Source organism: Daucus carota, chromosome 3 (assembly GCF_001625215.2).
Source record: "Daucus carota subsp. sativus chromosome 3, DH1 v3.0, whole genome shotgun sequence".
Taxonomy (NCBI): Eukaryota; Viridiplantae; Streptophyta; class Magnoliopsida; order Apiales; family Apiaceae; genus Daucus; species Daucus carota.
The window spans coordinates 1711470-1737936 of record NC_030383.2 but is presented as its reverse complement, the minus strand read 5'-3'; the positions used below and the strand labels follow the sequence as shown (position 1 = coordinate 1737936).

General features: G+C 33.6%; 3 protein-coding genes across 6 annotated transcripts; 1 reads left to right on the top strand and 2 right to left on the bottom strand.

Annotated features, from left to right (window-relative positions):
- Positions 1-4696: 4696 nt before the first annotated feature.
- LOC135151766 (protein MRG1-like) lies at positions 4697-6929 on the bottom strand. Its single transcript, XM_064090974.1, has 7 exons — positions 6810-6929; positions 6514-6570; positions 6371-6384; positions 5831-5970; positions 5559-5656; positions 5342-5421; positions 4697-4889 (listed from the first exon to the last, which is right to left on the bottom strand). Exons 1-7 carry the CDS (start codon positions 6927-6929, stop codon positions 4697-4699), a joined length of 702 nt encoding a protein of 233 aa, XP_063947044.1.
- A 2574-nt stretch (positions 6930-9503) lies between these two features.
- On the top strand, positions 9504-11130 carry LOC108212016 (F-box protein At1g49990). The gene has a single exon (XM_017383748.2). The coding sequence runs from the start codon at positions 9526-9528 to the stop codon at positions 10996-10998; it is 1473 nt and encodes a 490-aa protein (XP_017239237.2). The 5' UTR covers positions 9504-9525; the 3' UTR covers positions 10999-11130.
- Positions 11131-19504: 8374 nt separating this feature from the next.
- LOC108211794 (protein MRG2) lies at positions 19505-26204 on the bottom strand. 4 transcript variants are annotated; one of them, XM_017383479.2, is made up of 11 exons: positions 26010-26204; positions 25534-25695; positions 24254-24307; positions 24107-24120; positions 23443-23582; positions 22858-22898; positions 22355-22459; positions 21796-21875; positions 21105-21274; positions 20309-20393; positions 19505-19826 (listed from the first exon to the last, which is right to left on the bottom strand). In XM_017383479.2, the coding sequence occupies exons 1-11, from the start codon at positions 26187-26189 to the stop codon at positions 19745-19747; spliced, it is 1113 nt and encodes a 370-aa protein (XP_017238968.1). In that variant the 5' UTR covers positions 26190-26204; the 3' UTR covers positions 19505-19744. The 4 variants fall into 4 exon arrangements, with proteins under 4 accessions (XP_017238968.1, XP_017238969.1, XP_017238970.1 ...); XM_017383480.2 differs by having other exon boundaries at positions 22858-22895; XM_017383481.2 differs by lacking the exon at positions 26010-26204 and adding an exon at positions 25772-25907.
- Between the last annotated feature and the right edge of the window lie 263 nt (positions 26205-26467).

Genomic DNA, 26467 nt, shown 5'->3' with positions numbered 1-26467 from the left:
CACACCAACTATTACCTTAAGATTTTTAAAAGGTTGGTTAATCATTCAATAATATTGATGGTTGCCTTGTGATGGAAGTGAAAGGCAGCAGGGTGTAGAACAATAATATTTATCTTTATTGGTGATAAAGTGGTTAATCAAAAAATTAATGAATCTTACAAAATTGGAGTTTGGTATCAAAAGATGGTCAAAATATTGAAAAGAATAATAGTTTAAAATAATTTAGATTGGACTGAAACGGGTGTGAGATTCAATTCTTTGGGAAATTTTAGGTGTTAATTTAAATTTTCAAAGATTTGGCTGAGTTTCTAAATTTTTGACAAAAAAACAGCAAAATAATTTTGTTCGGTTTTCCACTAAAATGAGCGGTCAAAAAGTTCGGTCGAATTTATTAAAATTTGGCCGTTTTTTAATTTTTAACTCAGCTTTTCTTGACCACTTAAATTTCGATCGAAAATAGTTTATTTCAACCAGAATTGTTCGAAAAATTACATTTGCGGCCATTTTTTGACAATAAAAAATGACTGCATTTTCTGTGGTGTATGTTTTGGACAAGCTAGGGCTAGGTTTTAAATAGTCACAATTGTGAATTCATCAAATTTTTAGTTGGGTGTTGCTGACGAGGGAAACCATTCCACCTCATGAAAGTTGGTTCGAAGTAAAAGTGAGAAAATTTAGAAAAATTGGTCAATTACTAACAATCCTAATAACTGCTTTATAATGAAAAAGTTAAGTGACTAAAAAAATTCCTTATCTAGTTAAATAGGGTTGGAGCCCAAGATTGTGAAAATGTTAGCGTAAAAAAAGCTTCAACTTACGACGGAAAGTAGGATTCCGTCGTAAATTTTTACGACTAAAAAACTATCCGTCGTAAATTCATTTATTTAAATTTTTTATTGATTAAAAAATAATCAAAAAGTCCCCGTTGGTAAGAAGACGTGGTTTGCGCACTGGAACTTATGACGGCTAAACTTTCCGTTGCAAATTCACTTATATAAATATTTTTTCTTGATTAAAAATTATTCCAAAAAATTCCATTCATGATAGCGGTGGCATTTTTCTACCGGAACTTACGACTTCTATCACATTAGGTCATAAATTCACCTACCGTATTTAATGTCACCGGCCACATTTGAATTTTCACTACCGATGGAACTTTCCGTCGCAAGATCAAAACCAAAAATGTGAAATTGGGGGGCCATAATGTACATACGACGGAATATATGTCGTAATTTTAACTGTTATTATAATGAAATTATGGGTCCTATCAGGTCAACTTATGACGCTTGATCGTACTTACGACGCTTGACCATACTTGAGACGCGTGGAAAATTGTGAAATTTTTTGAACTTACCACTTGAGTAAAAATGATTTAAATTTTCCGTCGTAAATTGAAAATTTATGAAGGAAACAATTTACGACGGATTTAAGACTTAATTTCCGTCGTAAATAGCCCAATTTGTTGTTGTGAAAATTTCCTCCAAAAATCTGAATTTGATTGTGCCAATATGTGGCCTTAATCTCATACTGTCCGAGAGGACAAGTGGTTTATGTGTAGCATTATATATGTATCTGTTGGTGTTTTTATAGAAAAAAATCTTTGAGTGTACGTATCTGTGGAATTGTGGTTTGATAACATATCTGCAGGATTATGTTTATGCAGAAAAATCTTTGGAAAAACGTATCTTCTGTATTATATAATCCTATTAATCAGCATAACATTAGCTTATGCATATTCAGATGGTTTATGCATAACATTATCTGCCGTACAGGTGGTTTATGTTTGTACATTACAAGTATTGAAGTTGTAGGATGTCCAAGCTAAAGGAGTGCGCTTGCACATTTACCTTCTTCCAGTGAAATCGAAGAATATGTGGAGTACTCAGATCCCCTACTAATACCTGATGCACAGCAAGGTTATAGAAACGTGGATTGAACGAAACACGAAAAATATCCCTTAATTTCTTCTTTTGCACATAGAGTGAGTTCTTCAATTTACACTCAAAGGGTGGTTAAATGGAAAGATGGGGATTTAATAGCTAAGTAATTTAGTAACTTACAGTTCATGCAAATACGAGGAAATGCTGCAGGTACGACACATCAACTTTTGTATCAGTAGTCACTAATGGACGGATGGTACCATGTCCATACGCAGGGCCGGCCCTTGGGTAAGGCGACCAAGGCGAACGCCTAGGACACCACTATCCCAGGGGCACCAAAAAATCTATACATATTTACTTGAACAGCAATAAATATGTGTTACAAGTTGTAATCTGTGACCTATATATAAGGCTGCTAGAGGAAGAAGAAATTGAACACACTGAGAAAAACTACAACAGCAGTTGTAGAGAGAAATTTAGAAGAGCTGAAGCTCTGAGTGAAAAGGCCGTGTGCCATCTCTGTGTGTAACAAGAAAGGCTGAAGCCTAACTAGCGTGTGTAACAAAATTATAAGTAGTGTAGCTGCGTGTTACATTAATATAGTAGTTGTGTGTTTGAATCTTATTATTATCAAAAGTTTTGGTTTAAGGCCCATACACGTTTCCAACAATATGAACAACGCGATTCAAGATTTGTTCTCTGAATTCAATGTTGCTGCAAGGAGAACCGGTGGTGATCCTAGTCGTGTAGGTTTTGGAGATATTAAAAATTCTGGGCCATCCGCTGGAGGAAATGGACATGGATACGTTAATGCAGAAATTACAGAAGAAATGAAGAATTCTGGACCATCTGCAGGAGGGAAGGGACATGCAGACATTACTGAAGAAATGAAGAATTCTGGGCCATCTGCTGGAGGAAAAGGACATGCATTCGTAAACTCAGAAACTACAGAAGGAATGAAAAATGCTGAACCATCTGCAGGGGGGAAAGGCAGTGAATTGACAAATGCCGAAATAGAAGAAGCTAAGAATATTTCAGGGCCTTGGGCAGGAGGAAAGGGACACGAGTTTAACACTTTGGGGGAGGAGAACACTGCTGGACCATCTCCTAGAGGAAAAGGACACTAGCACGAATTGTGTTCATCACTAGTACTAAGGATGCCTGATTGTTTATTTATTTTAATTCTTTCCAACCAATACTTTTATAATCTATGTTTACTGATGTCTTAGCAGTTCAAGTGCAGCTAACAGTTCAATAAGTTATATCTCTCATTATATACTTCCCTAACATTCATGTATTACTTATTGCATAAATTTTGAGCTTGTAATTTACATATTTTCTCCCTAGAAGAAAATTTAGCTAAAAGTGACAGACTATTTTCAACCGCTGAATCTGGTCAAATTTAAAGTCAAACAAAATAAATTTTCAGTCAAGAATTTTACCACTTACTTAGAAATGAAAATTTCAGATTCATTTTAAATTAATTCAATAAAAAATGATTGAAAATAAGAAAGACGTACAACTGATATCGTAGAATATATTCTACATTTTTTAATCCAGATGTCTTACAATTAACTTGGTTATTATGTTATGATTGTTAATTATATATTTTTTATTGTTAATTTCATATTATGGACTAATAATTCACATGTTAAAATATTTTTACAAAAAATAATGTATGTATATATTGTAATTATACAAGATATATTTCATACATTTTTGTTGTGAATTAATTTGTAAGAGAAAATAACATTAATTTGATAATTTATTAGTGTTACTATGTATACAAAAAAGTACTCACATATATACCCACAAATGACTATATATATAATAATTCTAAGATGTTCCAGGACAATTAATTGCATGATTTAGAAAATTCTTAAAATGGCCATTTTCATTTTTTTTTGCTTGGAAAAGAATCAGAAGAGATGATCCGATCCTCTTATTTTGATTTCTCAAACCGAGAGATCTGATGGCAACACACCTCATACAAGAGGGAGGGAGTGCGAAATGAAGGGGACTAAACAAGAACACAAGCATTACAAGAAAAACCTCATAAGAGGCATCTATCTCCTTTTCATAGGAAGATGAACTACAATAAGAAACATAATTGATTGGTGGAAGACCTCGGCAATCTGCAGGTTGATCAAGAGATTTGGTCCCTTGCACTTAAAATATGTTTCCTAGCTCCACTATGTGCACTGTAGCTTCCAGAACTTCATCTTGAAGCCAAGCTGTTTGAACCAATATTAAACATATATAAACACTGCAGCAAGGCCAGACACATACAAGTCTGCGAACCGCCTATCCTGCTAAACCACTCAGCTGGGGTTTTAGCTTTGTCTTCATTCTCTATTCTGGCTCTCCGAATGTTCAGGGATCCGCTGGTAAGTGGAAAGAAAAAATTTACTTTGATTCTTCCTCAGAAACCTGAACAACATTAATGTTAATTAGTACAGACAGTTCTGGTCGTTTTGACTAATATTGCTTGAAGGAGTAAGACATACTTCAGCAAAAATTGTATTTCATGTTGGAGCTTTATCAGTGTTTCCTCTTCAATCTTTACTGGTTCCAGTATCTCTGGTAATTTAACTGTCATTAAAAAATAATCAAATTACCTCAGAATAATTTAATTACATAAATACGCCAATTCTTACCAAGTGAAAGAATTATGAACCAATTTGATAGATTTAAGAAGCCCATTGAAAAACACAATTTAGAAGCACGGACAAAAACACACCTTGAGAACTATAATTAATAGTAGCAGGCCTGCTATTTAAATAAATGAAATACTAGTAAGATATGAAAAGCTATGATCAATAAGAATAGTCAACCATACCGAAGAGACGCAATAAATGTTCAGCTCCATATACACCTGAAGGGGGTTTGTGTTCTTCACTCAATGCTTGATACTGTTTGCGCTCACTGTCATACAGGAGCATTGCAGGCAGTGCTTTGTCAAAGTAACCACACAACCCTCTTGAGAATTCTTCCATTTCCTCGTTCAACCTTTTAGTGGAAAGAATGTCAGTACATAGACGAATACAACCCTAGGCTGTAAAACTACATGTGTACATAAGACTATATAATCTCCGGTAAACATAATAAAGTAAGAAGTATATTATGGTTCAGTTTTTTAGTTGATGATAAATGAATAGTAAGAAACAAAAATGAATTGAATTAATTCTATTAAAGAACCAGCTGATTCTTTCCAACCAATGCATATATGTAGGAGTAGGACACAAAAAATCTCTTAACAAAAAGGATGGATAATCCTCACGAGAGGTGATTGTTGTTCCCCGGTATATATTACATACTAGGGCCTTAAGGTTTATACATATCATACATTGTCTAGAGTACAAAAATTTTCTCTTTGCCTTATAATGTTATTTGGCCATTTTAGAAGTTAATTAGGTTTTTTGGCATTCACAAATCAATAATAAAATAGAACACAGACTTACCCGTTATCTTTTTTCACCCTAAATGCAGAATATTTGTTCAATATGTCACTGACATTTGGAGTACGAGGAAGGTTAACAAGCTGCAAGGCATCACCAGAAACCTCAAATCAATACCATAGACAACATTTCTCTCCAAGGAATGTCAGAAATGATAACAATGATAATCTTGTGCCACTGCACAATAACTCAATTAACTTAATGGTAGAAGTATATATACCTGGCCCAGACGGGTTACAAATTCAAAGTCATCCACCAGTTGTTTCTTCAGCGTGGGTGGTATTTCAATATTTATATTTTTCTCGGTCTGTGAGATATCTGAATTAATATAGTCAAATTAGAAACAAAATGTATTATAATCTTTTCAAGATTACTCAGTTATGACAGTCCTATATATATCATGGATGATTCACTTCCTCTTACTTCTTTAGTGTTATTATGGTGGGGAGGGGGAGGGGGAGGGGGGAAGAGTGAGAGAGTAACGTCGCTAACCAGTGGATTGCTTTTCTTTATTCTTAATGCCACATTTTCTGTTCCTCGCCCTAGCTGATTCACCACACTCCTTTGACTGATTTGGAACAGTTTCTTCAGTAAATTTCTTCAGACGCTCAGCTTGTAGCCATTCATCCCATCTACTTACAAAAATTGTTTTCAAATGTTTAAGAATAGAAGTATAACTACAGAACATATACATTGATTGATACCAAATTTTTATTATAGGAGTAGTAAAAGACTTATATATGGATTGTAAAAAAGAGACTTGCCATGTCCTTTGACTATATATTGACTGAGATTTTACCTCGGATAGGAGCAAATTAAGGTTCCTTTTGTTGTAAAAGGATGTCACTCAAACTTAAGAAACAAAATTAATTGGTACCAGATTTCATATATGACTCCATAGTATTTTATGTACACAGACTTTTAAAGATGCACTAATAAACCAACAAAAAGCATATAATTGAAAAAACGGTAAACAACAACAAACAATAAATTCAAACCTCAACCATATTCTAATTATGTAACTGTACTCACTTTTTATTCCAGCCCTGCAAAATATAAGAAGACCAAGTTACTAAAATATGACCGACTTTTCTTAATTTTCCCACACAATAAGCCATCAATTATCATAAGGGGGCATAATAAAGATGTGATTAATATTACAAAGATGTACTCACAGGATAATGAACAAAGTGTAAGCATCCCTTTGTCCTGGTTGATTCAACTTTCTGCACCTACAAAAAGCATAAATTTAGCCAATGAAAAAAATTCAAAGACACCAAAGAATAGAAAAGATATTTAGGAAAAAAATAATAGACGAGTCCATCAGTTGTATGCTTGATAATATTTATAAAAACATCATCTTTCAATCTAATTCATCGACCCATAAATATATTTAATCGAGGATTAAATTGCAAAAAATTCGTATGACAGCTGTGAATTTGTATGTCCACACATGTATATATATACATACCTTGGCCTCGTACCATTTGCCACCGTAAGAAGCCAAAACTTTTTCACCTTCTTGATAAAGGCAACGGTCAGAGGAACAATTCATCAAGGTAACTCCAGTGTTTGATCCTCCCACTTCCATAGGACTTGGTTTTTACGACCTGCAAATAGATGATAGGACCTATATATCTGAGTAAGTATACTAGAAACTAGGGTTGCTTTGTCTTTGCTGTGTGACTGTGTCTGAGAACAGAAAGCGGCCTTTTATACTGTGAGATTTTAAAACTCCGCTCCCTTTTGCCCTGACCTAGTTGACACGTGTACATGTCAACGGTAACTTGTCTCAAGAGTCGCGTCTTTTCGTTATGTGATGTTCTAATAGTCGTGTCTTCTTAAAAAAGGGGTTCATTAATTTTTATACATATATAATTACATATATATTTTTTATATATTTTAGTTAAAAAATCTCTCGAAAAAATAATATTTTAAATCTTATAGTTCATATTGTGTTTTTATTATATACATTTATTCTCTAATATAAAATTTTAACATTTTATTAATATATATATGTGTGTATGTATATATATACATATATATTTATATATTTATATGAATATATATATATATATATATATATATATATATATATATGTGAATGAATTATATTAATAATTTGAGTATAATAAACAAAGTAACATAGATTTAGTTTATTGAATTATTTAGAGATTGGAGATCTTCTTTTTTTTAAAATCAATCCTAAGATTGCAAAGATGTTATCCAAACTAGGTTTTTTTTGTTCTCGTAAAGTATGAACGTCTTCCGGTAGGCTAAAGTTAAATTTTTCAAAATATTTAAGTGAGAAGTGCTCTGGAAAAATAAGATAATTATTAAAAATGCGTGGGTATACTCTTTTATAATATAAAAAAATTTAAAAATATAAAATATATAATTATTGTTGTTGATGTTATTTTACAATCATTTTTAAAACATGTATTTCATTAATTTAATAAATTAATACTTACTCTATAAATATGTTTAATGAACAAATGAAAATTTGTTAAATGATATATAGTTAAATCGAATTTTCCAGTTATATCAAAGAATGATAAGTTTTATTTACTAATTTAAATTAAATTTATTTGAAATCGAAACTATGTATGTTTCAATATGTGTGTGACTCAGCAATTTATATAAAAAGTCGAAATTCAACACTTTTGTACTATTAATTTTCTAACATTAAAAGTTTCGGTCATGATCGGTATTTGGACAATTTACGAGCTTGTTCATTTTAAATTATTTTTGTAGGTCAATTTTAGAAATTACAATATGACAAAAATTCTAAAGATCACCCTTTTACTTTCCAGGGGCCAGGGCTGGGAGGGGCCAGGGCTTTGGCCCAGCCTCAGTTCATAACATCTTCATTTAAAAGGGGCCAGGGCTTTGGCCCAGCCTCAGTTCATAACATCTTCATTTAAAAAATGTTTATTTATAAACGAGCCCCCAAATAAAATGAACTTATCTGAGCCCAGCCCATTAACTAAACTAATCTATCTTTAAGATTTTGTATTTTTTTTTAATCTACAATATTATATTAAGATTTTTAAAATGTTTGTATTTTTTTTAATTTTTGAAGAAGGAGAAGAACAAAAAAATTTAATCCACCAAGCAACTTCAGCAGTTCAAAATGTATCATGAAAAAAATAATCAAATCATAAGTCAAAAAATTAAAACTTTCGATTTAAAAATGAAAAAAAAATTATAAATAACAATATTATATGAGTGGCATATGTCTCCACTGAACTTTAAGCTAGTTCCGTGTAATTAAAAAAAGATATAATACACAATATCATATCAAAATTGAAATTTTATACAAAAATTAAAATAAATGATCGATTTCACAAAAATATAGATAACCTATTTACGTGAATTATGCCAAGAACAAATTTGATTAGTTTAATTCAAATCAGAAGTAAGGTTTGCACAAAATATTATATTAAAATTTAAACTTTATTATTAATTATTAAAAATTATTTGTTTTCGCCCAATGATGAACAAAAAATTTACTTTTAATATCTGATAATTTTACAAAATTAAATAAATATATATATATATATAATTAATGGTCATGAATATTATTTGAATATCATATTTATATTTTCATTATGGTTTTTATACAATCATGTTATTGCTTTAATAATTTTACTAAATTTTATCTTATAACGGGTTGTACTATAGAGGAGAGTTATTTGAATTTCTTTAATAACTTTCTTTATGTTAATGTATATTTAATTTTTACAATTCAAAAATACATGACATGTGAATCAATAATAAAGAGAAATTATAAGTAAATCAATTTTTTTGAATATAAATAATAGATATTATTATTTAGTGAAATTGTAACTTTAAATCTAATTAAAAGAGTTTGCATGATATAAAAACTTTTAATAAAATATTTCGAATTTTTTTCAAATGTGATGGAAATACAAGGTATAAAATTTATAATTATAAAATATTATTTTTATTAAAAATTATAAACCATATTTTCTATTATCCATTAACACACAAGGTAAATTTGAAAATTTCATTTATCCACTTGAGGTAACTTTAGTGATAAAATTAACAGGATAAATCTTAACATTTACCACAAACTCAGCTAATATACAGAAAACAAGGTAAGTTTAGAAATCCTAACCCCAGCAGTAAGAACATACTTGTTTGTGTCTGTACATTTCAGAAAAATGGATGCCGCTGCCGCCGGAGGAAACGGTGGCCAAGAAAATCAGAACAACCCAAATGAAATCAACCCATTTCAGAACAACCACCCAATTGTAATGAACGCAAATGATATAGTAATTGCCCCATGGTCACCTTGGATGAGCTTAGCTAGGCAAGAAGATTATAGGCATTACTTTGAATCTTATTCAGGTACTTTAAAGGGGGACGAGGATGATGAGAATAAGAATGAAATGTCTGGTAAGGATCTTGATTGGTTTTATGATTTGTCTAATTTTGCCGAATCTGCTTTGCTAGAGATCTTGATTAGGTTGCCTGTCAAATCCTTGTTTAGATATAAGTGTGTGTGCAAGAATTGGTTGGATTTGATTTCACATCCCTCGTGTTCGAGGTTATATGTGTCTTCTAAGCTCAAGGCTTCCTCAGGCTTTAGATTATTTTATCGTTATGTCTATGCTCCTGAGTTTGAGGAGGTTTTGAGAAGGCTGAAGCCTGATGTTCTTGTTTCGAGGGAGTTTTCCGTGGTGTTTCTGTCCAGTTTGGAGGAACAACAGATGTCCAAGCAGTTTAAGGTGCTGGCTGTGACTAATGGTTTGGTTATGTTTTGTTCGTTTGCGCCTTTGGTTTATTTTGTTTGTGATCCTGTGACTAGGCAGTGGGTGAGTCTTCCTAGGGGGAGGCAGAATTCTTCGATTTTTCAAAGGAGGTATTTTGGGGAGGGACTTGTTAGTAAGGTAAATGAGAATAATGTTGTTACAAGCTTTAGGGCTGTGCGCGTTGAGTGCCAAGATGTGGAGTCCTTTTCCATGGATCTGGAGGTGTTTGCCTCAGAAACTGGTGTGTGGACAGCTCATACGCTAGTTTGCCCTAAGAAGATTCAGTTGCTCAGGCGAGGCATTGGACCTATCGATTTTAATGGGATAGTGCATTGGTTTGTGCATGACATGATGGTGGCTTTTGACCCCTACAGGACTGATAACCAATGCCGGTTTATTCAGTTTCCAGATGGCTGCGACACTAAAAATGTGGAAAAGCATGACGGTCTGTACCGGTTATGCAATGTGAGTCAAGGGAAGCTAAGATATTTTGAAATAGCTCCGGAGCCTTCTGAACTCATTTGTTTTAAAATGTGGGTGCTCGAAGATTATGAGAAAGGGGAGTGGCTTATGGAGTTTCAAGTAAGCCGTAATGATCTCTTCTCAGATGACGAGAGTTTGAGCAACTTGTTGCCAACAGCCACTTTTATCCCTCTGTCATTCCACCAGTTTGATGCTGATGTTGTGTATATGCGCTGTGTGGAACGGTCTTGTATTGTAACTTTTAATTTCAGAGCTAAACGGATGGATGTCACTTGTGAAGTTGATGGTGGCGTTGGAGACCTCTCTTGGCGTGTGGTGATTCCAGTTGTGCTTTCCATGTGGCCTGCACCGCTTCCTCGCCCCAGGAAAGGAGTCACTCAAGCAGTCATTGATATGTGACGAGTAATTTCTTGTCTAATAACCTCCATGATCACCAGTGGTGTGTGATGGTTAGCTATAAATATTGGTTTTACTCCTACTTTAACAAACTGTTCCAACTGTAAATTAACTCTTATCTGCATTTTCTCATGTTTTCTGTTACCAGCGGTACAATGTTTAAGTTTGGAGTTTGAGACACATACAAGCTTGTCTTTGATTCTCCAAAATGAAACGGTTATGCAACCCATGTTGTATATGTTTCTCCTTATGTTTCTTCTGTTAAGAATTACATGGTCTAGATGCGTTGTTATGTTGTATATTTTCTCTTTATATATGTTTCTTTTATATTTTTTCTGTTAAGAATTATGGTCAGGTGCGTTGTTATGTTGTATATTTTCTCTTTATGTTTCTTTTATGTTCTTTCTGTTAATTAAGCATTATGATCTATGTGCGTTTTTATGTTGTATATTTTCTCTTTATGTTTCTCTTTTATGTTTTTCCTGTTAAGAATTATGATCTTATAACGTACTGGAATTTTTGCTCTTTATGAGGGTTTTACGTGCTTGCTTAATTTTTTGTATTAGCTGGCCATGCTATCAATTTTCGTCAATACTAAATCCAGAATAGCTAGGAAGTGGATTTCCCACCTACTACGCATCCAATACTTCAAGATGTTTTGGATGAACATGGATTCCTGGGGATTCTTCTCTTACCCACAAGTGAGAACATAACTTAGATATTTAGTAACTTAGTCGATTAAATATGTTAAAGCGCATTAGTTGTATTATCAAGTAATAACAACCATATTATTAAGGGTAAGATCTAATTTAATTGACTATTTAGTTTAATTTAAACAAAACTCTGACAATATATGTATACTATATATTGAATTATATTTCCGACCGCCTGTGTAGTCGGTTTTAGGTCTATCCATGCGTATGACACGTCAAAGGTGGGGCCAGCTTTCTAAGAAAATGACAAAACGTTACCGACCAAAGGCAGCGGTCAGAAATATGTCTCATTTCGGACCGATCCATCATTTCCGACTCGATTTTAAGGGACCGACGTGGTCGGTCGGTCGGTGGTTGGTTATGACCTCAAAACCGACCGAATTTCGTTCATTTCTGACCGAATTGTGCGGTCGGAAATGTCCGCTTTTCTTGTAGTGTTGAACGAGGAAATGGAAAAAGTCTCCGTATCCCTTTCTACATACCTCCGCGCCCTCACTCATGCTGCCTTGCAGAATAGATTCGTTAAGATGTAGTCAGTACATATATTAGGGGTCTTGCTGTTAAAACAGATGAAAAGTTCATTGAGATAGGAATGTGATGGTCGCTTTAGCTTAGCCTGATATTGGAACAAAAGGCATAGATTGTCATAGAAATACTTACAATTCTCTGTAATTAGCCCTAAATTTTACCTCTGTTGAAAATTGACTGACCATGAGTACTTCATGACCAGATAATACAGAGTTGTCTCAGAACATCTCGAGATTAACTATATGTTGTCCTAAATTATAATTTTGAAGAATATGGTACAAAATGTAACTAAAGAAAGTATTCTCTAACAAGTTAGGACCCCCTTCATGCCACTTCCCACCTTTTTCATGCCTCATTAACAGGAATATGATAGTTGCTTTAGCTTACCTTGATATATGAATGAAAGGAATAGCTAGCCCTTCCTACTTGCTTCTATTTCTCGAAGAGGTTAAACGATAGTTTCACCCCTTTGTGCTCATATATATCTTCTCTATTAGTAGCCTTCAACTCAAAACTTTAAATCTGCTATATCAACCTTATTTTGATGTTTCATACATTCAAATGTCCGTCCAAAATTAATATACCATATATCTGCTATATGACCAAAAAAAATTAAACCGAGTCATCTTACTTAATGACATGGCATGTCTTGTAAAATCTTATACAGAAGATTTCAGATTCACTGTAGATAGTCTTGCTAGCTTATGTTGACTCTTTCTGTTCACTTATGGTGACAATGCAAGGGAAATTGCCATATTGGTCAAGGGTTAGGGTAAATTTGTTGCCTCTGTATATCCTTTTTTGCTCCTTAATTTGGTATGAAATTATTTACATAATGATGCACCAATTTGGCTCCCAATTTCCGCTGTTATATATATAGAAGTCCTGGATTTTCTTCTCCATGGAAAAAAAGAGTTGGAACTAATAGTAATATGGAAATGGGTAGGGCAATATACTAATCAAACAATATTAGTTAAGACTACATCATTAATATTAAACACAACTAGTGATTTGTTTTACGGTGTTTATTTCTTGATGTCCGGTGATTTGTAAATATGAATCTACAGTTAAGTTTAGGTTTCTAGGTTGAAACCATAATTTATAGGGCCAAGTGAAGGGATAAACATACTGTATATACTGATCATTATCATAAGTAGGCTATATCATTACTCGGAGCATTTAGTTTTTATGACATTACACTTAATCTTACATATTGATTTGTTTTTATATTTGAATCCTTCCTAAAATGGTCTAAGAACTTAAATATTAGCTTAAAGAACAGTTCATTCTTGTAAAAGCAAATTAAGGAAGATGACGATGGCTGAGTACCAACCGTACCATTAATACCAGCAAAGGATGTTTAAAACCAAATACTATCCAACCATGGAGTACTGGTCAGCCTGAATTGATCAACTTCCTCCTGTCTATATGATATGAACTTATTTCTTTTAAGACATTTTAATAATGAGGTAGTTGCAGTATAGAGCATCAACCTTTAGAATGGTTATATATCCTTATTACCTGTGTTTTGAACAGGCTAGGGCTAGTTTTGAAAGAGTAAGAACTGTGAAGTCATCATCAGTTTTTACTTGGGTATCCAGAACGAGGGAAACCATTCCACCTCATTAATTAAAGTTGGTTTGAAGGAAAATAAGAGTCATTTTCCTACATCAAGGTATAAGAATTTATTTTTCGGTCTTTCTAATGTGTGCCCAAAGGCATACAATAAGCACCAACTTTTAGCTAGTATTATCATGGGAGTCGGTGACTATTGTGTGCCTATGGGCACACCATAGAAAATTCGTTTATTTTTAATTAGGTATGAGTCAAAATTAATGGAGAATCTAATTAGGGATGAGCAAATCGTTGTCAAAATCAAAATCACAAAAATTATATCAAATGAAACCATGCTGAATAAACTAACAAATTAAATTAAAATCACACCAACTATTACCTTAAGATTTTTAAAAGGTTGGTTAATCATTCAATAATATTGATGGTTGCCTTGTGATGGAAGTGAAAGGCAGCAGGGTGTAGAACAATAATATTTATCTTTATTGGTGATAAAGTGGTTAATCAAAAAATTAATGAATCTTACAAAATAGGAGTTTGGTATCAAAAGATGGTCAAAATATTGAAAAGAATAATAGTTTAAAATAATTTAGATTGGACTGAAACGGGTGTGAGATTCAATTCTTTGGGAAATTTTAGGTGTTAATTTAAATTTTCAAAGATTTGGCTGAGTTTCTAAATTTTTGACAAAAAAACAGCAAAATAATTTTGTTCGGTTTTCCACTAAAATGAGCGGTCAAAAAGTTCGGTCGAATTTATTAAAATTTGGCCGTTTTTTAATTTTTAACTCAGCTTTTCTTGACCACTTAAATTTCGATCGAAAATAGTTTATTTCAACCAGAATTGTTCGAAAAATTACATTTGCGGCCATTTTTTGACAATAAAAAATGACTGCATTTTCTGTGGTGTATGTTTTGGACAAGCTAGGGCTAGGTTTTAAATAGTCACAATTGTGAATTCATCAAATTTTTAGTTGGGTGTTGCTGACGAGGGAAACCATTCCACCTCATGAAAGTTGGTTCGAAGTAAAAGTGAGAAAATTTAGAAAAATTGGTCAATTACTAACAATCCTAATAACTGCTTTATAATGAAAAAGTTAAGTGACTAAAAAAATTCCTTATCTAGTTAAATAGGGTTGGAGCCCAAGATTGTGAAAATGTTAGCGTAAAAAAAGCCTCAACTTACGACGGAAAGTAGGATTCCGTCGTAAATTTTTACGACTAAAAAACTATCCGTCGTAAATTCATTTATTTAAATTTTTTATTGATTAAAAAATAATCAAAAAGTCCCCGTTGGTAAGAAGACGTGGTTTGCGCACTGGAACTTATGACGGCTAAACTTTCCGTTGCAAATTCACTTATATAAATAATTTTTCTTGATTAAAAATTATTCCAAAAAATTCCATTCATGATAGCGGTGGCATTTTTCTACCGGAACTTACGACTTCTATCACATTAGGTCATAAATTCACCTACCGTATTTAATGTCACCGGCCACATTTGAATTTTCACTACCGATGGAACTTTCCGTCGCAAGATCAAAACCAAAAATGTGAAATTGGGGGGCCATAATGTACATACGACGGAATATATGTCGTAATTTTAACTGTTATTATAATGAAATTATGGGTCCTATCAGGTCAACTTATGACGCTTGATCGTACTTACGACGCTTGACCATACTTGAGACGCGTGGAAAATTGTGAAATTTTTTGAACTTACCACTTGAGTAAAAATGATTTAAATTTTCCGTCGTAAATTGAAAATTTATGAAGGAAACAATTTACGACGGATTTAAGACTTAATTTCCGTCGTAAATAGCCCAATTTGTTGTTGTGAAAATTTCCTCCAAAAATCTGAATTTGATTGTGCCAATATGTGGCCTTAATCTCATACTGTCCGAGAGGACAAGTGGTTTATGTGTAGCATTATATATGTATCTGTTGGTGTTTTTATAGAAAAAAATCTTTGAGTGTACGTATCTGTGGAATTGTGGTTTGATAACATATCTGCAGGATTATGTTTATGCAGAAAAATCTTTGGAAAAACGTATCTTCTGTATTATATAATCCTATTAATCAGCATAACATTAGCTTATGCATATTCAGATGGTTTATGCATAACATTATCTGCCGTACAGGTGGTTTATGTTTGTACATTACAAGTATTGAAGTTGTAGGATGTCCAAGCTAAAGGAGTGCGCTTGCACATTTACCTTCTTCCAGTGAAATCGAAGAATATGTGGAGTACTCAGATCCCCTACTAATACCTGATGCACAGCAAGGTTATAGAAACGTGGATTGAACGAAACACGAAAAATATCCCTTAATTTCTTCTTTTGCACATAGAGTGAGTTCTTCAATTTACACTCAAAGGGTGGTTAAATGGAAAGATGGGGATTTAATAGCTAAGTAATTTAGTAACTTACAGTTCATGCAAATACGAGGAAATGCTGCAGGTACGACACATCAACTTTTGTATCAGTAGTCACTAATGGACGGATGGTACCATGTCCATACGCAGGGCCGGCCCTTGGGTAAGGCGACCAAGGCGAACGCCTAGGACACCACTATCCCAGGGGCACCAAAAAATCTATACATATTTACTTGAACTTGAATTGATTGTGTTGTTAATCTTAAAACAATGTTTTGATTATGTCATTGTATATGGATTTCAAATGTATGTAAATTTTCTTTTACAATCTTGAAAAGTAGGGGCACCATTTTCAAAATTCATCTAGGGCATCCAAATCACTAGGGCCAGCCCTGTCCATACGGCATTACCATCACCGCGAAATTACCAAAGCTGGACGGAACACAATTAAGGTTTAAAGAGGGCAGACAAAACTTTAGTAGGTTCGAGGAAAAGCGTTTACATTGAATCCCCTTCTAACTTTCCAAATATATATGTATCTAAAGCTAGAGCTTGATCTTGGAGAACAGAAGGGAAATCATCATTAGGCCGTGGATACACATCTACTGAAGTGCGAACCAAGGGTGACAGCAAAAAAAAGTGCTTTGTGAAATGCCTTCATGGAAGTATCCTGATTCCTGCATACACATGGTCAAACTCACTCTTCAGAGCTGAAATTTTAACGAAGAAATATTAGTTTAAAAAATCGCTAAGAAATTGAAGACTTCGTCTCAGAATACTTTTCCCGCCTTTAATTGGTTGAAAAGCAATTAGTTAGCTGGATATGTATAAGTATAACAATTAGGTAGTCATTATAATTAAGTTAGGAGGAAAGTCTGCAATGCTCTGATATATTAATCAGACGAGTTGGTGCAGCCAACACGCTTATAAACATTCCGAATTAAATAAGCCACACCGTGCGGCCGAACAGTTAGAACATGAGTGCTTCCATATGTCAGTACTCTACAGAACAATAATATTGGAAACGTAATTGCACACGCATGGACAGAGGTATATTATATATGATGTCGTCAATGTTGCTAGTATTAAACTTAAGCCGGTTAGATCGTGTTAAAAATTTAATAATCCTGGTAAAAAGTCTTTCCCTGAAACTTCAAAGTTTTAAGATAATTGGTCACTTGACATGGTATAAGTGATAAGTTTTAGGAGAACTAGTCACTCAACAGATCGGTCCATGGAGATTAAGTTTAAACCGATGCAAGTACAGGACGTGAGATTTCACCGCGTTGGAGCATTCTGTCAAATGTTTGAGTCGAAATTTGATGACCAGGCAGTCATATGATGGACATAATGGTTAATCACATCCGGCTAAAAGTATCGAATTTCTTTCATCCAGCTAGGGAATCATCACGAGTAAACGACATATGTATAATCTCAATCCAAGTACTAAAATAGTTGAAATCTTTGAAAATGTACTAAAATACAAGTGTTTAGTCTATGAATCTCTGTTACAGACAGTTATGCATTAGGGGGCTGGCGTGGCGGCAGCTTACAACTAATTAAACACTTTTTCCTCTGTTTCTGGTCAAGATTAGCTTCATATGTTGCCTTCAGATTCCATGCATGCATGCATATAGTATATATACAGACTTAGAAAGTTAGAATCAACATTCTGAAACAAGGCAACTACAAGATTTCCCTCTCAATTCTGAAACAAAATCAATTGACACGAGGCACGCATTGTTTCATTGCATTCAATTTAAGGTAACTTTGCCCTCTTAATCGAAGTTATATTTTGCATCAAGATATTTGGAAGTGATGGCGAAGAGTATCAAGCCCGAGGTCACGGTATTACTAGTGCTGCTTATGGCATGCTCTCTGATTCTAGCAGCCACAGCCCGTCCTCTCGATGATGCCAAAGATCTGAACTCTGCAGGCAGAGGAACTAATACAATTTTAGGTGCTCTGTATGTCGCGGAAGTGAAAACTGGAGGTGATCTGAGCATTGCAGCAGATGTTCCCGTTCAAGAAAGTGGTGATGAATCTGGTCCGAGCCCGGGTGTGGGACACTAGTTAGTGAGAATGTTGATATATTCTTTGATTCTACAATCCATCCTTGTCATTTAGGCCATTGTTGTTCGTTAATAGATCACTTCATTACATTCTTCATCAATTTATGGAAAGAAAATTTTGCTCAGAAAGATATAGACTTGTTTCACATGTTCAGTGCTTCAGTTCATTACACATTATCACACAATGCGCAGTTATTTAGACTCAAATCTGTAGTCTGGTATATACATGAGTAAACATCAAAATTGTGGCCAAAATTTACACCGATTTTTAAAAAGTTGGCTAAAGTTCCAAATTTCCAAAAAGATGGCCAAACTTTGGCTCCGCTTTTTAAAATTGTGGCTCCCGTTAAATGTCACTAACGGGAGCCACATTTTTGAAAAGCGGATCAAAGTTTGGCCAATTTTCTGAGAATTTGGAACGAATAGAAGGGTAAAAATGAGTTTCAAATTCTCAAAAAAGTGGCCAAACTTTGGTCCGCTTTTCAAAAATGTGGCTCCCGTTAGGCTCCCGTTAGTGACATTTAACGGGAGCATATTTTTAAAAAGTGAAACCAAAGTTTGGCCATCTTTTTAAGAATTTTAAATTCCAGCCAACGTTTTGAAAATCGATGTAAACTTTGGCCACAACTTCAAAGTTTACTCTATATACATTTACTTGATGGGCTAAATTTCGATAGAGTAGTTTATATTGAGTATTAAATAGAGACATATATGTCCTCTCTAACATGTTCTGCATATAAAATATTAGAAAATACTCATATCAATTCCTTAGCAATATATGTTCTGTGTATAAAACATTACAAAACATAAACGGCAAGCGGACATGATGATAGTTTCTACGGGGCGTAGGTCTAACGGAGGCGTGCAAAGATTTCCTCAGACCGGACTGAGATCGGCCCTCGAGTGCAAAGGCAGAAAGGAGCTTGACTGCAAGACCATCCATCGAGCAGGGAAGAAAGTCGGCCTTAGTGATCCGACGGCACCGAATGAAAGAGCAGTCACTCAACGAATAAAATTTACTCTAGGGATAAAATGTTGATCTTCCCCTTCTTCATATCTATATATATAGAATTCATATCTAAGTTGGGGTAAAGACTCCCCACCACCAAAACAAGAAAATATTCGACCTAGTATGTCATTATTATTATTGAGCATTGTGCCTGATATGGAGAAATAGTAATTTAGAAAAGACAAACAACATTGTTGATAGCTATTCAGCCTTTGATATTTCAAGGCAATTTAATCAAACATCTGGGAGCAGAAAGATAATCAAACCTTGATCATGAAAATCCTGGTCATTCAAATATTCTAGTAACAGATTACAGCCAATTACAACTGATGCAGTTGCTGCTACAAAACAATTGAGTATCAATTCAAGATTAGGTAACCAAAACACACGGTTTAACCTATACTGATTGACCCACCTATCCTTTCTCACCATTATGTTATACACATCTATATTACGCTTTTACGCCTGTGTCGAGCTTTAGCATCATTCTTGCATCTCAGGGTCCAACTCTTCAGGGCTCTGGTAAGTAGAAAGGAAGTAGGTACTTTGGTTCTTCTGCAAAAACCTGCACAACAATATAATTCATAATGTTAGTTATTTGGCTCATATTAACAGAATTTGCCGAGCTGAAATGGTTTCATTTTTTAATATTCTTAAGATATGATGATATCAGACTGAAGAAAAGGTAAAAGGAAAAAATGGTAAAAAGGATTTTAACCCCTTTGATGGAAATCGAGTCTAGTTCTCATCTATTAGTGTTAGTGGGGTTGAAATGGTAATCTCATTTCTTAATTCCAAATTTTCCTCTTCCATGGACGAGAAACCTAACAACCTTTTATGGTTTGGTGCTTCTTTGATGATCAAATATATTTTACTTAGGAATTCACAGCATTTCGCATCTCATTGCCTACACAATTATCCTTCTTGTGTATGTGGGTTTGTCTGATAATTGGCTAGAAGATGAACATAAGGATTTAGTTTCAATGGCCTATTTGCAAAATAAATAAAAAAAATCTTCTGCAATGCAGTTTGATGAATAAGACTTACTTCAGCAAGTCAAGTATCTTTGGCTGGAGCTTCATCAGTGTTTCCTCTTCAATCTTTGCATCATACAATATCTCTGGCAACTTAACTGTAATTGCAAAGAGTAAGCAATTAGCTGAAAGGCATGTTATAACTAATCATAATGTGTTGTCGTCCACCAACATCATAATTCATAACTTTTCTCCTACATGAAGTGTTAAATCAAAAAAAAAAAAAAATGAACCTTTTAAACCTACATAAATTGCACTGCTATTTAGCAAAAAAATGGCAACTGCGTGTGATTCAATATATCTTTAGTGTTTCCAGGGAATATATAACTATATGAATTAAACAAGTAATAAGATAACTGAATTAGAAGACGTGTTACCAGCACCACAAATATATCATGGGGCTCAAATATACTAATATGGCAATATTGTAAATATATTTAATCTCAGGCTCTCTGTTTTAACTTTTACAAGATTGTTCCTTCATTTCACTGAATCTCAAACCTTTCTCTATCCCTAGTAACTAATAACTTCATTAATTTTTATTTTATTTTTCCTTGCACTACAATCAAGCTGCTTCAAGAAAAATCATGATTTTTAGGTAAGAAATATATCAGCTATAAATCCACAAAAAATCTATCAATGATTAATAGGTATTAAAATGTACCTTCCATGCTATTAAAACTGATTTTTTTCGGAAATCAGCAACAGACCATTATATAATAAGAATAAAAAATTAGTATCGAAAAGAATATACCATGAACTTCATTAAAATATAATTAAGATAACCCTTCAAGGTTAGCTAAGCTTACCGAAGAGGCGCAACAAATGTTCAGCTCCATATACTGTCGAAGGGGGAATGTCCTCTGCAGTCACTTCTTCGTATTGTTTACGCTCACTTTTGTACAGGAGCATTGCAGGCAATGCTTTGTCAAAGTAACAGCGTAACCCGCTTAGGATTTCTTGAATTGCCTCCTTAGACCTTTCACCATATAGCAGGTCAGAATATAGATGACCACCAAATGAACAGGAAAAACGCTAAAAACCTAGCTCGTAATAGTCTATTCTTAGAAATAACCTTAAACAAGAATTATATGTATATATAATGATGTTCAATTAATCAGATGAGATAATAAACATGCTTATACTAAAGCTAGAAGTCAGGCAGGTCTTTTAGATATAGGCCTATATATAGCACACAATTGCAGATTTTGGCAAGGAATTACAAATTTAAAACTTCCTGACAGAAAGATCTATCATTCACTGCCTGATCACAAAATTCAGGGATTATTACATTAATAATTTCTTAACTGATTACTATTCACTGCATATTTCTTACCGGTTTTCTCACTACATACTAATTACTAGTACCCTAGGGTTCTCGTCGCCCTATATATTTACACATATTAATTAATATAATATATAATATACATAGCTGTTAGGTGATTTGACAGTCACAAAATTCAGATTATTGGAAACAGCAATAACGAAACAAGAGCTTACTCGTCATTCTTTCTGACTCTAGCCACAAAATACTTTTTCAGTATGTCATCAACAGTGGGCGTACGCGGGAGCTTAACAAGCTGCAAGGAGTCACCAGACAAGTCAAATTACTATGACAGACATTATTTAACAAAAAGGGGATGTTAAAAATTGATAGTAGATGAAAAACATTTAATAACTGATAATGGTCTAATACTTTCAGTGTGTCCTGAACCGACATAGTTGTAAATGTTACTTAGAATTTTCTAGCCAGCTATGTGCATATATGAGAATTCAGAAGTGCCTGAATAGGTAAAAACAATTTCAACTAACCATAAAAACAAAATAGCCCCAGATAAAGGTATTTAATAGTCTTGCGACTAAATATACCATACCCAGATAAATGAAATATTGTGATTAGTTTTCTTACAAACTAAGGATGAATGTAAAAGAATAATAACTTTGATTTACATAGCAAAAGATAATATTATTGCATTGCACAGTAAACCAATACAATAAAATTTAAGGAAAAACAATTGAATAATTTAACTAGGTAAATGAAGGACAATGATTGGCGTACCTTGCCTAGATGAGTTACAAATTCACAATCATCTAGGAGTTGCTTCTTTAGTGTGGGTGGTATTTCAATATTCAACATGTTTTCCTCCGTTATCAAACAGTTCTCCTGATAAATAAAAAGAAATAAACTTATAACTTATCTCCTTGAAAATATAGTAAATTAAGGATCAAAAAAAGTAGTTAGCTGTCGCCAAGATCTATATGAAAATTTAGAGAATTTAGGAACCAGATATGAGAGTTGGAGAAGTTAAAGTGGTTTATCTGAGTTCAAACCTATGCTGGAAAGACTTCGCATTCTTCAAGTAATTCAAAGTAATTTGTCAAAGAAAAACTTTTTAACTAAAGAACTTGTAATCATGTGAAGAACATGACATTGTTATTTGTAAACCAACTCAACTTCTGAACATAAATGAATAAAGTAAGTAATAGAAATGAAGATATATTATAAAATAACGTCAAAACTCAATATAATCTGTGAAAAGAGAACTGAAAACAAAGATGTACCTTGAAATTGCTTCCACCCTTGCCTTTCTTGCCTCTAGCTGCTGTCAAGAACATTACATGAAAAGTTCAGAATTGTTCAAATATGCAGTCACGTTAACTATAAGCTTTCTATGCTCCTGCAAACCTACTCAAGTAGCCTCACCAAAACAAAGTAGCAAAACTGACATTAAATACTATTAACGCACATCATGTACAAAGGCCTAATAAAAACAGTAGTGGATATAATGGTACTTGAAAGCGTAAGTAAATAAAAAGCATGCAAAGTTTACGATCATAAAGCATCAGTTATTTAGTCTCAACAGATTGACATCAATATGGTTGGGAAAACCCCACTCAATCATGCTTTTTATCAAAAATTAGGATTAGACTGTCTTACTGACTGTAAAAACGATTCTTCTCTTCGATGTAATATGTGTTTTTTGACTGAATAGGTGTACAGACTACCATGAAACCATAACAAAGAATAATAAAGTGATTGTAACAATTAGAGAGACAATTAGAGAGAGAGAGAGAGAGAGAGAGATGTCCGTAAAAAGCTGCTTATATTCTATCATAATGGATGTATGAAACATAAAGTAGTTCTACCAGCAGATATTTTTGTTTTATTCTTCTGGCCAGGCTTGATGTTCTTCACCACAGCTGGTCTATCAGACTGCGCCAACTGCTTTTGGACATCCGCTTCAGTAAATTTCATCAGCTTCTTAGTATCCAGCCATTCATCCCATCTGCTAATATAAATAGTTTTAAAAACTGGACTGTCATGCTCAAAGATATTTGTAAGCTTGAAAATTAAACACTTCGGCAACGATAGAATTAAAACGATTGTCCTGCACAAAAGTTTTTATCGACCTCACTGTTCACTACTTGCAGAGCGGGCAGTCTTTGTTAGATAACATTAGGATTAACTGATATAACTACAGCTATATAATAACTTCTGTAAAAGTGGCCCTGTTTTGCAGAAATAAATAAAGACATGAACTGCTGTCTGATTCAAAGTTTTCACCTCCTATAAGAGATGAACATGTACCTTAGGAGGTACTTTTGCCTCTTATAAGAAGTGAAAACGGTGAGCCAAACAGCCTGCAAATAGCATATTGGACTAGATTACAAAAGATTGAACATAATGTAAAGGTTGCAGGCACAATTCTTTACAAAAAGAATTGAAAAAACAAGAAACAAGAATAAACATTTAATTCCAACTGGAACCTGCATCCACATATCTACTCTTTAAATGGCAAATTATACCAACCTTTTCTTCCAACCCTGCAGATATAAAGAGACCAAGTCAATAAATTATAATTAATAGTCGACAAGGTTCTAATATAAACAGTCATCACTTATCAAAAAAAAGAGGGCTGATCTAATAAAGCAGTAAATGTTACAAAAATATACTCACAAGATAATGAACAAAATATGTAAATGCCTCCATCCGAGATTCGACTTTCTGCACCTTTAAAGGAAAGAAACATGATTTTACCCTTTTTGTTGTGAAAACCCACCAGAATGTATGTCAAATATACAAAGGCAAGAAAATTGGTAAACAGCCATTTGCTCAATAACGCATGCACATGTAGCAACCTTAGAAGCACGAAAAAAATTCCAAATCCTATCTATAATGGTCAATGGCAATCAAAGTGCATCAAACGACTTTCATCAGTTACTGGAAGGAACAAACACTAAATGGTAGTAAGTACACACATCATAAGGTTGGGCACCAGTAGAGCTAGTAGCAGAGCTGCATCAACATAATTGAGACTTAAATCCATGAATTGTGCTGTTTAATTATGAAGGAAAGATTGTACAGGAAAATTCAAATACTTTTACAGTGTACATAGATTGCAAGCTTAAAGCCAAGTCATGGTTTCTGTTTCTGATATAACCACATTGCAAGAATGTATTAGCTCCTTGAAACAGTGTGAATACCGATGAGGACAATAAGAGATACTTGTTCTAGGCTTCAGATGCTGTAAAGCCTTAGAAAAAGTGACCAAGGTGAACCAGCATTTAGCATTTTGGGATCCATGAAGCAGTTGTAAGTTATTCTATTTTAATGCATCTGAAATTCTTCAAATTCAAGTTTCTTCAAAAAATCAATATTTTCAGTTTCTATAAAAAAAAATATACATGTGCATGAAAAAAAAACTACAAATCTTTAAATTTAGGGAGGAAAAAAAAATTCAGTCAAAAAAAAAAAATCTTCATCAAACAAAACATTTGTTTTAGAAATATGACTCTACTTAAGTCAAAACCAACACAAAACTGCTAGTCCAATATAAATCAAAAAATACAACATATGAACTTTTTTTATTCATCTTAGCCTAGTGATTGGGTCATCACATCCAAAATAGACAAATAAATAAATAATACCTGTGTATCAATCTTGTAAATATATAAAAATAGAACTCTTATACATGACACCAGAATGCCAAATTAAAACAATTAATCATAAAATTTTTGACAAAATCCGAAAAACGAGACCATCTTATTTTTAACAAAATTCGGAAACCATGGGGATATCACTAACGACTTTTTCATTCATCATAAACTCACAATCACAACAAAAACACAAGTAATCAGCCATACAAAATCACACACATCAAAAAAAACCAAACAAATGAAAAACACTCTAAACACACACTAAAACACACACACACAAACACACAGATAAACATATACCTTGGCCGGGTACCATTCTCCCTTATGAGAAGCCCAGACTTTTTCACCTTGAACATAAAGACGCTCATCACAAGCCATCAAGTCAACACCGTCGGCCACAGAATCGCCGGAGACTCCAGTGCTTGATCGTCCCATTTCCATAGGGCTTTCTTTTCTCACACCCTGCAAATACAAATTTGCCCCTTTATATACTTTTCCGAACCAAACCGAAACCGAATATAACAGCGTACAACCATACCCGATATATCCCGCTCGTAAAATGAAATTTAACATGTAATAACAAAAACGGTGACACTAAAATCAAAAATGTGTTCGATGATGATAAATCGAACCAAAATCGTTACATATATAACAAAATATAAAGATAAATAATATATCCCGCTCAGAATACGATCAATTTCATGAAATTAAGACCGAAAATGTGTTGTGTAATAAGAAAATTATTGTTATTGTTATAACAATTTACGAGTGAGAACCTGTTGTACGAAGTAGTTGTTAATTTTGTGTTCGAGATTGAGGATGTCTGAGACAAAAACGAAAGAAACGAACGGGGGTGTTTTTATAGTGAGGTTTTGAGACTCCGTTCCGTTTTGGTGAGTAACACGTGTGCGTTGCCAACGGGAAACTTGTTGAGCGTTTTTTTTAAAATATCGCATTGATGCGTTTTCGTTGTGAACGTATCTGTTGGATACTTGGATTTGTTGTTTCGGATAATATATAGATATTATTACGGATATTATTATTGGTATCTAAGATTTGATTTTGTATTTAATTCAGCTTTTTGTTTGGGGAGGTATCTCTTATTTTGAATTTAATAAATTTAGTGAAAATTGAAATCTGGAAGGAATCTACAATCTTTTGTTCTATGCAGATTTCGGTTTCTTGACTTTACCTGCAATGATGTATATCTGTAATCAGATAAAAGTTTGGACAG